The sequence below is a fragment of the Nansenia antarctica genome, assembly GCF_963989245.1.
Source record: "Nansenia antarctica genome assembly, chromosome: 9".
Lineage (NCBI taxonomy): Eukaryota > Metazoa > Chordata > Actinopteri > Argentiniformes > Microstomatidae > Nansenia > Nansenia antarctica.
In genome coordinates this window covers 11,863,973-11,876,920 of record NC_137679.1, presented here as the reverse complement: position 1 = coordinate 11,876,920, position 12,948 = coordinate 11,863,973, and the positions used below count along the sequence as shown (strand labels likewise).

The 12,948-nt window shown below is 40.6% G+C and overlaps 2 protein-coding genes across 2 annotated transcripts; both read left to right on the top strand.

Moving 5' to 3' along the window:
• Window positions 1-2,618: 2,618 nt before the first annotated feature.
• LOC308165774 (ferritin, heavy subunit) lies at window positions 2,619-5,177 on the top strand (the record flags this gene model as incomplete). The annotated part of the gene is made up of 3 exons (XM_080539929.1): window positions 2,619-2,786; window positions 3,487-3,633; window positions 4,884-5,177. The coding sequence occupies 3 exons, from the start codon at window positions 2,619-2,621 to the stop codon at window positions 5,175-5,177; spliced, it is 609 nt and encodes a 202-aa protein (XP_080396055.1).
• A 1,952-nt stretch (window positions 5,178-7,129) lies between these two features.
• Window positions 7,130-8,322, top strand: myod1 (myogenic differentiation 1; the record flags this gene model as incomplete). Its single annotated transcript, XM_080539414.1, has 3 exons — window positions 7,130-7,645; window positions 7,875-7,953; window positions 8,075-8,322. 3 exons carry the CDS (start codon window positions 7,130-7,132, stop codon window positions 8,320-8,322), a joined length of 843 nt encoding a protein of 280 aa, XP_080395540.1.
• Between the last annotated feature and the right edge of the window lie 4,626 nt (window positions 8,323-12,948).

The following is a 12,948-nucleotide window of genomic DNA, read 5'->3' as shown; positions in this document are numbered from 1 at the left end:
AAAACAAGCTGTGTTAGTTGACTAGCGATGTGTGTCATTGATTTTCAATAACGCGGAAATGTATTCAAATAATTTCAGAATGAAAACTCCGAACATTAAATCGGATGCAGTTATGTGGACCAAAACACTACAATGTGTCACATTTCTCCAATGTCCATTGATTTGGCTTTTATAAGGAAACCAAATGTCTCCTCCACATTATTATATGCTTTTTTGCGTCGTTGCAATTGCTGCAGTTTCAAGGGTGCCCATTCCTGTTATTAATTGACACACCTCCTATTGCACAGCTTTGGGGGTTCCATGATCAACTTTGATTTCATGAATAGCTTTGTAGCCAAACCTCAGAGCCTTCGTAGCATTAGCTCTCTCAGGCCACCTTGCAGCAGAAAGGCTCTTTAGTGTCAGACCTCACCTGCACTTCGTTAGGTGGGTTGTTAAAAGTTCCCACCTCTGTGTCGAAGCTGAGAAAACGTTGCATAGACTTTTTGACAGTTAGCCTATCACTGCTGCTAATACAGTGATGATCTCATGAGCTCCATAACAAGTTAAAGGTATGTTTGTCAATACAGGAGCGCAGGAAGAAATAAAGTTTTAGATTAGATCTTTTTTTTCATATTTTAAAATATATGTTTAACATTGTTTAGGCAGTTGAAGTTCTTTACCCCTCTCTGTCTGGGCCCCCTAGTGGTGAGGAGGCCCTAGGCATGTGCCTAGAATGCCTCTATGGTAGATCCGTCCGTCCGTGTGTGAGTCTTTGTATGTGCCTGCCCTGTACCTGTACCTGTGTCTGTGATTCTGTCTGTGATTATTCATTTTACCCAGAAGCTGTTTTGGCAAGTGTGCTTAAAGCAAAGACTTCCCCTCTGATATGAATATGAATTTAGTCAGTGATAAACAACAGAAAAGGAAGAACAGGAAGATTATGATATACTATGGGTATGCCAGGGGCAAGCTAACAAGTTATACATTACAAGATAACTTTCCCACCTTCGCTGGCGCAAAATACAAATACCGAATCGGTCAGGTATGGGAAGTTTCAATCTGTTTGAGTCAGACACTGTGTAAGTAAGCAGAGTATTGATGGGCATGAACGACAAAAGTGTCCAACTGGTACCTTAGTGTCTCCGTCAACAGCTGTCTTCCAAGACACTGTGTAGCCCAAACAAACAGCGACATAAGCGGGGGGGTGGGGGGGGGACTACCCTGGATGGAGGTCCGCAAGGTTCCCCACAGGGGTCTGTAACAATAGAACATCACTAAAAGTATTTAACAATTACTTTTTTTCTAATTCTGATGGTTGGTACATTGGCAGATACGGCGTGGTACAGTATAACATCATACCATTCTATCTTCTCCGTTGGTTCAGATCCAGACTGATTCAGAGTCTTTCCTCTGGAACCTTCTGGGCCTTTCCGTAGGAAGCGTGGCTGTAATTTGTTACACTTAAGTCCAGCCAGTGTGATTATCTATGTGTCGGAGAGGGGCCGCAGGGGTCATGTCAAGGGTGCAGATACTGTTGACCCCTAGCCGGCCCTGCGGTCGGTGTTCCCCTTTCTTCCCCACTGGCCGAGCAGACCCCCGAGCCCCCAGCCCCACGCGTCACTCAACTGCACCGAGGGGCTGCAGCAGCGGCACGGGGCACTGGGGAAACATGAGAGGAGCCCCTCTGGGGGGGGGGGGCAAGGGGGGACACAAGAGTCCCAGTGGGAACATCATCTCCGTAACATCCATGGATATGAATACGGCCACCTACACACCTTTAGTATTTCTGTAATATTTACGTATGTAAATGTATTGTAATAGTCCTATAAGACTCCTCTATAGGTGTGGAACCAGTATGTCAAATGAAATCAGGAATGTATAAACTTCTAACTCTGTCAGAATTTTTTGCCTTTTCTGCATACAACCAATAATTGGTCTTTGTCCCTCTATCACAATTGTGTAATTAACTGAATTGATTTGTAATATTATATAATATAATATATGTAATAATTGAATACTTACTTGAATGAAATGAGCGGTGGATGGAGCTCTCAGATTGAAAGCTGAAGTACATTATACAAAAGTATAATTTTCAACATGTGAAAACCCATGTTCATTGTTATAAGTATGATAGCAGGGTAAGGGCCATTAAAATACACGTTTATAAGGATCAATCATCATAAGGGCAAAATGACTTATGAACATTATTGCACAATACAATTTATTTCGCATCCAACGTGTTTTGGCTGTTTCTCATATTTATTCATGATATAGGTTTTGCATATGTTTCTCTATTCCAGGGCCCATATCGTTTGTGGTTCTCACTCCCCTCACTCACATCTACAGTAGGGCGGTATGTCATTCACTCACACCGGATGAACATGAGAAGATGAACGGGAAACGAAACAGTTTCCTCCCACCCGTATCTATATTTATCCTACACACTCCTGCTACCTACGACTATAAACAACGCTGATTGTGTGTTGTTATTTATATTAATCTAAGTTTAGTTTGAATAACCTGCCATACATCTGATGTCAAGGCTTGTGATGCGATAGAGCGGACAATCTTTGCAGTTGCGCGACTCACTTTGTCGCAACTGAATCAGATCTAATCCGCGTCGCGTCTTTTGGAACATGGCTGAGCCGTGTGTCAAAAGATTAAAAACCAACCTGCCTATCTGTAAAAGTCATAGACCATTTCTCGCCAGTCGTGTTAAACAGAATCTACCGGCAGTTGTAGAAGAGTGTCTGTGCGGAGTATCGACTTTGCTTATGGAGGGCGCCTACAGACTTGAAGCGCTGGTAAGGTTGGTCAACCTGTGGCACGGAAATGTAGTCTACACCTGGGACTGCATCCCAAACAGTGGCCTAATAAATCTGTAGCCACAGTAATAATGTTCAAGTGGAGTCTAATTATTAAATAGTGTAATAGAAGTAATAAAGAAATCAAGTATACATATTGCTCCCAGAAATCTATTTGCTTGAGTGATATTTGATATTCACACCTCACAGTAAAACATTCAGTGTCTTCGGCAGGTATTCCTTCACTTTTTCCACATTTTGTTGTGCTATAGACTCAATTTAAAATGGATTAAGTTTAAGTAATATTATGCCATCAATCCACACACAATACCCTAGATACAAAGCGATTATTTATTTATTTTTCAGTAAATTAAAATTGAAATGAAGAAATACCTCATGTACATAAGTATACATACCCTTTGCTATGACACTCTTAAAATGAGCTAAAATGCAAAAATGTCGTCAACAAACCACTCAATAAGTTGAATTGAGTCCATCTTAATGCAAGGACAATAGTTAATGTAAGTTTGGAATTAATATCTTTTTTTTATAGGGTCTCTATTTGTAATACAAGTATCGTTTGCATTGCATGTGATATTTGTTAAAGCGTAAATAAACATGTTTATCTATTAAATGTATATCTGTCAATAAATTATTGTTTGTGGAGTTCTCTCTTGAGATTCTTTTTTGTCCCTTACAGGCCACCATATTTGAGCAGGATGACATTGCCCTGCCAAGGGTGGCATCCTTTTTCCACCAGGAGTCAGAGAAGCAGCATGCCGAGGCAGAAGCCATGCTGGACTACCTGTCTGAACGTGGGGGACAGTACTGCAACAACGACATCCAGGTAGAGCTGCAGCAGACTGCTAGGAGCTAGAGTAGGCCACAGTTCATGCTTCCATATTACCCTAGATTAATTGGCTGCTCAAAATATGATCTCTCCCAAGCTCCACCCACTATCAGATATATAGGGCGGCCGGTTTCACAGACAAGGCTTGAGACTAATCCTAGACTAAAAAGCATCTTCAATGGAGATTTTACATTGAAAGTGTGATTTAGTCCAGGACTATAGGCTCAAGCCTTCTCTGTGAAACCGGCCCATAGTGTTCTGTCAGTTGAGACTATCACTTCCCACTCTGAATTACACAAGTCACAGTCAGTAAAGCATGATTATTATCCACGTAGGAGCATATTGTGATCGGAGAATGAGTGACCCTGACTAGCTGTGTAATTCTATAAAGATGTATTTTTTTTCTGTAAAACAGCCTAAATGATTCCTGTAGTGTTATCATTGCAAATGAGTGGAATTACCTATAGATTACCTGTGAGATGCCGTTTTGTTGGGGCGGGGGGGGGCTATGATAAGGGTTTGTGAGTGGACAGGACAGAGACAGAGAAGCCTGTACACGTGAAGAGGGGGGGGGGGTGAGGGGAGTAAACCCAGGGGCTTTACCCAGGGATCAGTTCTAATGCCTGTTGGGGTATACATTTCCCCTGAGTTCCGGCAAATTTGGGAGATTAATGCCGAATGCCCGAAGGCGGAAGGACAGTGCATTAATTGTGTTTCCAGATGTACGGGGTTGCGCTCGCAACTTTAGTGCGTGTCCTCTTTCGGCCCTCCTCTGGCTTTTTACGAGTCATGAAAAATCTGATCCCGAGTGGGACCGCTAAGGGTTCCATCATCAGCAATTTGGGACACCTTGTTATCCATTGATCTGTGTGGGCAAACGACACATCCTGAATTACTCTGATTTGTCATCAACTAAAATGGCTCAGTTGGTAGAGCATTTAGTGTCTGCTAAATAGCATATTTTCTATATTAAAGTTACAGTGAAAACTGATTAAGCTGTTGTGGCTGCTGTGTGTGTGTGTGTGTGTGTGTGTGTGTGTGTGTGTGTGTTGTGTGTGTGTGTGTGTGTGTGTATGTATGTATGTATGTATGTATGTATGTATGTATGTATGTATGTATGTATGTATGTATGTATGTATGTGTGTGTGTGTATGTGTGTGTGTGTATGTGTGTGTGTGTTGTGTGTGTGTGTGTGTGTATGTAATGTATGTATGTGTGTGTGTGTGTGTGTTGTGTGTGTGAGCCAGAGGCCTGGCTGTGAGGCGGTGTGTGCCGTGGTCCCAGCCCTGGAGCTTGTGCTCGGCCAGTGGAAGGAAGAGATGGCTGTCATGGTGGAGCTGAGCCAGCTGGCCCGAGAGCACGCCGATCCGCACTCAGCCAGCGTGGTCAAGAGTCGCTTCCTGGGCCCGCTGGTGTCCCGCGTCAAACTGCTCGGCGACCTCCTGACCAACGCCCGGAGGGTGGGCTGCACCAACGCCCACTCGGGGGGCTTCGGGGAGTACCTCCTCGACCAGCTGCAAGAGGAGCTGACCAACGCTTGAGTCTCTCCGAAGAACGAATCACTCGTGGGCTCATTATGTAAACAAAACTGTTTGTAGGTTAGACAAGCCCACTCCTGTTTGGTGTTTCCTGGGAGCCTGTACTGTACTGTATACTGTGGTCTTGCTTAGCAGCCAGGCAAATGTTACGTATGTAGAGGGCACTCCTTGTCTTTATATCATCCTCCTCAACGTTATCTCTCAATGAACAAGGAACAAAAGGAGATGCAAAAAGTGTAAGGGGGAAATGGCCCAAGTTACAGCTTGTTTTGTTCTAGTATGTAAATGGAACAACGCTATAACTTGTATAACTGAGTGAGAGAATTCTGAGGTTTTCTTAGGTTTGATATGGTATGACAGGAATTGTGGTTGTTGGGTTTTATGTTTGCTCTCGGACACAGCCTTAAATCCAGTTTTTGAGGGGTTTGATGGGACAAAGGGACTTGGGGTGTTGGGTTTCTAGCTGTTGGAGGGGTCTTCAATCCAGTACTTAAAGAATACCAAGATTTTATGCACTACAACTGGAGTCCAGAAAAAGGGCTTCGTAGTGTATTTGATGAATTAAGAGATGGCATTTTGATATGACTCCTGAATCCTTACAGTATTCACAGAGTTATTCCTTTGTACAAACTCAGGTTACAGAGCCATATGAGTGAGTGAATCAAGGATTTGATGGATGAAAGGAATAATCATAGTTGGTTGAGGGTTGGGCAAATTAATGTACACAGATATTTTTGTTATGGAGATATTGTGTGTCCTTTATAAAAATGATACTACACTCTAAAAATAAAGTATTTAAGAGAATCAAAGCCCTTTATTTGTATCTGAAAAACTATGGCACCAGTTGTTTGTTTTGATAAATCCTAACATGTAGTGACTTATGTAGTGATCAACTTTCAAATTTTTAAAGAAGCCACATTTGCTTATATCTTTATTGTGGCCATATATTTTGCTGAGATGTTGAGATATTTCTCATCATAAATGTATGTGTTTATTGATCCATCTCAACGTTAAACCGGATGCCTGCACTGGGTTTATCAACTCACTACCGCCATCTAGTGCCCCTTATCCATACATAACTGCTTCAGATCGTCAGGTTCTTCACTCAGTCGGCCCTCTTTACTCAGTAGGCCCCAGAATCCAAAAACTTTTAGTCAGATTAATTTAGCTTAAAAATACAGTACACACTTGAACATTTGGAGTGTAATTTCTAGGGGACAACATATACATAAAAAGTATAATGAGTAGGCCTAATTCATTATTTCAAATACAATCAATTGTATCAAACCAATGCAGGTCAGCCCATAATTATTTTTCATCGTCTAGTATTTATCCCCCCTCCCTATTTAAGACGAAACGAATTAATTTTTCTAGACTACCACATATACTTCAACCATCATGATTATGTGATCCCATGGTTGCAATCTTGTCATTCGGTTTATTTTAAAGTGAAGAGTGAACAGAATCTAATGAAGGGAAACATTTACTAAACTTTATTTTGATCTGGATCAAATTCAGCAAAAAAAAAAAAAAAAAAAAAAAGGGGCCCTGAAGTCATCTTTACACTATTGTACACTAGTGCTAATTAGCGTGAAGTTGTAAACCCCTCCCTGCACACCCACTCCGCGCGATCATTGGCCAATCCACAGAGCTGTCAGACACGCAGGACACGCCCCTTACTCTCACACCAAGCATAAAAGCATGCTGTCTCCAGCATCAGCAACAAGTACCTGAGTGGTGCAGTAGGACAAAAGTTGTAAAAGACAACTACATTCCCCCACTGAAAATTGGTCATTATCTTTTTTTGTTTTGTTTTAGTTGCTTGAAGGATTCTTCAAAGGATCTTAACGTTTTGTCCAAAAGTGTCTGGTAAACTTCTGTCACATTTTGGCAAACATAGGGGAGACATTTACACTTTTTAACAAAGTTGGTGTGAAATCTTTGAAGTGAAAAAAATGGAGTTGTCGGATATTTCTTTCCCTGTCACCTCTGCTGATGATTTTTATGACGACCCCTGCTTCAACACCAGTGACATGCATTTCTTCGAAGACTTGGACCCCCGGTTGGTCCACGTGGGACTCCTAAACAAGCCAGACGATCACAACCATCACAACGAGGACGAACACATTCGGGCTCCTAGCGGGCACCACCAGGCGGGCAGGTGCCTCCTCTGGGCGTGCAAAGCCTGCAAGCGGAAGACCACCGGCGCCGACCGCAGGAAGGCTGCGACCATGCGGGAGAGGAGGCGGCTCGGGAGGGTCAACGACGCGTTCGAGAACCTGAAGAGATGCACGTCTACGAACCCCAATCAGAGACTTCCCAAGGTAGAGATTCTGAGAAATGCCATCAGTTACATCGAATCCCTACAGTCCCTACTACGGGGTCAGGACGAGAACTACTACCCGGTGCTGGAGCACTACAGCGGGGACTCGGACGCGTCCAGCCCGCGGTCCAACTGCTCTGACGGAATGGTGGGTTTGAATCTGTTTTGGATTTACAAAATACATAATTCGTTTGAAAATACTAATTGTATTTATTATGTATTATTATTATTATTTTTGAGACACGAATATTAGGCTACATGTATTTTATCTTAGGCTTTTAATTGGGATTTATATTATATATTTTGGGCCTACTGAATCTGTTGCATGCCATTGTTGATACAATTATTATATTGTACATATGCGTATTTTTCTCCAGATGGACTACAACGGCCCGACATGTACGTCTGGGAAACGAAGCAGCTATGATGACTCTTATTTTGCCGAGAGGCCAAATGGTAAGTTAAATTAGCTAAATTATCCACAGTGAAAAAAAGCGTAGGCCTATTATCTCAATCTTGATATTCACATATATTTCGCCTGGACAATTGTACTAATCGTCTTTCAATTTGGTTACAGCTAATGCCAGAAGTAACAAGAGTGCAGTCATTTCCAGTTTGGATTGTCTATCCAGCATCGTGGAGAGAATTTCGACCGACACCTCTGCCTGCACGGTGTCAGTCCAGGAGGGCTCCGAGGGTAGCCCCTGCTCTCCCCAGGAGGGGTCTATCCTGAGCGAGACAGGGCCACCCGTGCCGTCACCGACCAACTGCCCCCAACTGCCCCCAGCCTCCCATGATCTGAACCCCATCTATCAAGTGTTGTGAAAATACTGTTACGCCACAGTGCATTCATGGGGACGAAACAATTCCTGTCAATGAAGTCAACAAAGAACGGACTACGGTTATGGGTTAATGAAGAAAAGGAGGATGACAAAGTTGTCATTATTTTTTCCTCTGATAATGATGTTCAATTCCTTGAAGTTCAACCACTGGCTGCCCAGAGGTCACGTTTTATGAGATAGGCCTATATTACCCACTATTTATGCAAGTGTAACCAATGAAATATTTGACCACTTCCTTCCTTAAATTCGTGTGTCGTCGTTATCTTGTATTCTTTTCTTTCTATGTTTAATGTTCATTACAATAGAGGACCATTTTTTCTATATGTGTAAATAAGAGCTGATTTGTAACAGAAACAAAGAAACGACGGTTTTTCATGTAGGCCTATTTAAATGTTGCCTGTCTGAAGAGGCACTTGAGTTTGTTTGTTGTGAGAAATGTTTAACTTTATATTTATACATTTTAAAATGAGTGAAAGTCGACGTTATTATTAAATAAATGAATATTGTCTATTTATAAAAAAAAACAATCATCCTTCGACTCTGTTTTTCCATGACTTGTGAAAATAATTCGATATCAATTTGCTTATATTTAACAGCAAGGCCTAAATATTGAAATTAGAAACAGATACGGCATAGGCCTACTGGAATGTAATACCGGGCATATTGTGTTACTGTTAACTAGGTCGGTTTTTATGTCGGAATCCTAACAGGTCGATTTAAGCGTCGGCTGAATTCTTTACGCACGCGTGAGTTGTTCGTATCGTAAGTTCGTAACCATGAATAACAGTAACACAGCATCGCATATCTCAGTTTATGAGGAACGAATGAGACATATTGGGGTTGTTTGATTTCAAAATGTAATTCGACTAGAATTCAGTCGATGCGAGGACAGGCTGGGGGCAGTGTATCTGTGCAGTCTCAAGTCGGACAACGACGTGCAAATGTGACTGCAAGGCTTGAAAACATGTCCACAATAAAACGTCTTCTGAATTCCCTATGAATAACTACGACATAAAACAGCCATCAACTGAACATGTAGCTATGTGCAATCAATAGATTTATATTTAGAAAAAGTATACACATCGCGCATATGTTTTTTTCCTAGCTTATTCAGGTACATTATGTCAAGAAAACATGAATGATGTTCATGAAAAGTGAAAAGTGACTCCCACAATGAAGGCGTCTGCTGCTCCCTGCAGCCTGTCAGAAGTAATGGTACAACTGATATTTCGTTTGCAATTCACAATGAACGTTAACAAACTACAAACATACATTATACAGTACAGGCCAAAAGTTTGGACACACCTTCTCATTCAATGCGTTTCCTTTATTTTCATGACTATTTGGTACATTGTAGATTCTCACTGAAGTGTGAAATAACTCTAAATATGTCTTATATTTTAGATTCCTCAAAGTAGCCACCCTTTGCTTTTTTGTTGTTAATAAAATATATAATAATAATATTAAATATAATATGTGTTAATAATAATATGTTATTATATATATATATATATAATATTATTATTATATATTTTATTAACAACAACAACATTTTATTTTATTAACAACAAAAAAGCAAAGGGTGGCTACTTTGAGGAATCTAAATTATAAGACATTTAGAGTTATTTCACACTTTTTTGTTAAGTACATCATTCCACATGTGTTCATTCATAGTTTTGATGCCTTCAGTGAGAATCTACAATGTAAATAGTCATGAAAATAAAGGAAACACATTGAATGAGAAGGTGTGTCCAAACTTTTGGCCTGTACTGTACATACATGTTGAAATTGTACAGAAAGGTGACTACTGTTGTTGTAAATTTGTTTACCATCTAAATCAGCGTCTTTTCTGAAGAGAGGGTTGGCCTACTGTAATGTTAGAGTGGATACGTCACAACTCATCTTGTAAACTCTGGTATCATTTTGTGGTATTTTCGTTTGGTCTTAAAACACTGATTTTGAAGTGGAAACAACTCAACTTCAATCAATGAGATTTCGTTTGCAATTCATGATGAGCGTTAACTGCAAGCACATTTATACATGTGATTGTTAAAAAATAAATATGTTTAAAGAAAGATGAGTACTATTTATATTTTTATAATTTTACTGTCAGTGTCTGATTTCTGAGGAATATGGTTCCCATTAACCCCACCAACCTGGGTATCTTCTCTGGTGATGCTGTGCCAGGCCTGTGCAATTCATGTTCAATAGGATTTAAATCTGGAGATTGTCTGAGTCAGTCAACAATTTTCCACTTTTTGGCCCGGAAAAACTCCCTAGTTTTCTACTTGTTTACATTTAAAATATTGAAACTATATGGATAAAATAAAAGCAAATAACAGTGATTTTGACCATTCATTACCTTTATGTTGTGTTCTCTACACTGATACAAACATTATAAATCATCATTGGTCTTACCACACAAATAGTTTATTCAGGTAGCCTATGGCCATGCAAAATGAGTGTGGTCTTCTATCTAGGCCACAAAGTGATGGTTAGTGGCCATTTTGAACATGGGTATACACATTTCGTGACGTTAGAATTATAAGGTTCTATCTCCATTTTTGTCATAATTGAGTTTTTTACATAATCTGATCCATTAGGTGTTTATTAATGCCTGTGTGGTGTTATTTTTAAAATGTTGACATTTTGGAGTTAGTAATTCATCAAATACAAAGGTTCCATCTCACAAAACCTAAGGGAATGTAAACACTTTGACGCTCAATATCTCTGAACTGCCCGAAATGGAGATAGAACCTTATAATTCTAACGTCACGATTTGGTGCTTTTATCACACACGGCACAATTCCTTCAAAATGTGGCCCCTAGCCGCCCTTCTATTAGAAATGTGTACAGTGAAGACGAGGACAATTTCTTTTTTTTCTTTTTCTTTTTTTTAAGACAAGGGACAATTCTAAGTATTGCAACGACAAAAAATATGGTTGCAGCCTTGGCTTATTGTTCAGCATTTAGGGTAGGCGACCTTCCTTCCGAAATCCCTGGCTGGCTGTTCTGTCTGTACTGTCGAAAATGCTGTCACTGATACCATGCTGACTCCACATGGGTGCAAGGCATTGGGTGTGGTGCAAGGACCGTATCATTCATTTATACACAGCAGGACAAGATGTTACTATCCCTCGTGCCATAATCCAAGGTCATACACATTTAGAAACCCAATCCAGATTAAAACAAGCTAACAGACGAGCTAACAGCAAGCTAACAAAGTAACAAACAAATAACAAATGACCAGTTGCCTACCCGAGCCAACAGCAGTATGCAGCATGTCATTGGGGTTTTCAAGTGGGCACCTTCCTTCACCGATGTTTCGTTAAATTAGGCCCACGAGTCGACACCTCGGTTTAGCGGTGAGATCCAGCGTCCTGGAAACACCCCCCTCCATTTGACCTCGCCACCTAATGCCCTCCATCAACCTAGTATTAACCTAGTCCTTGCAATCCAGGTCGGCTCCGTGTGACATTCTAAACTACACCGCCAGTACCACTGTCAATGATTCAGCCCTGTTGATGCGGACCGTCAATCATCACCTACCAACAAAGTGATCAATACCTTTAACGAGCTCCCCAGCTAACATGTTTCCTCCTTAACAGCCGTGCCTTTTTACCTACTAAAAGAGCTCTTTACAATGCTCAAGCTGCCATTTACACACAACGACCACTAGTTGGCCACTTGTAAATTAGTCTGCTTCCTACACAGAAAAACAGCAAAATAGCTTCATACTAGCTTATCCTGATGTGATTTTGAAAATGTAAGGATACTGGGAGGTAGTACGCACATATCTAGGACAAGTCATGAAAGGAGGGTCCTGAAATTTGATCGAGTGCAAAGACATAACATTTTTCTTTACTCACAGGGGACCCCAAATGACCCCTCATGGCTGTTCTAGTGTTAACCACAGCTACCTTACTACAATGCAGGTAGTAGGGCCTTCTACCGCCTCCTTAAGGTGAGGTTAAATACTGAGGTGAGCCTAAATACTTCATTAGCCTATTATGATTTAGCCTACAATTTGGACAAATAATATTGAGCTATAGTGTAGTTTAGTATGAACTATATGTGCCCGCTTATAGATCCGTCCTAGATACAGTACCAGACAAAAGTTTGGACACACCTTCCCATTCAATTGAATGCATTGACACATAGCAGAATAATATCAGAGGCCTATGTTTGAGAAAATAGTTATATTTGCTGTCATTTAGGCCTAGGAATATTGTCCCAATTCAGGGAGCTTTAACTTGTTAGATTATTGTTACTAACAATTTTAGGCAAGGTTTTATGCTGATCTAGCAATTTAGTTAGCTGATGAAGCATAAAGGCAATATGTCTGCAAACATACAGGTATCACTCTCATCATCTAATTTAGGTCCACTTTTTCAATCATACCAAAATCAGCTCTAAGAGTAGATGGTAGAGGTATTATGAACAAATTATCTTAAAATTACATGACTAAAAATATAGTTTTTTTTATTGAGGGTTGAATAATGACAGAACAGAAGGCCGAAGAGTCACACTTTATTTACAAAAATATTGAGAACCAAACAGACCAGGGCGAGAAAGCGTGATTGCAGGATGTTCCTACAAAAGCAGCTAA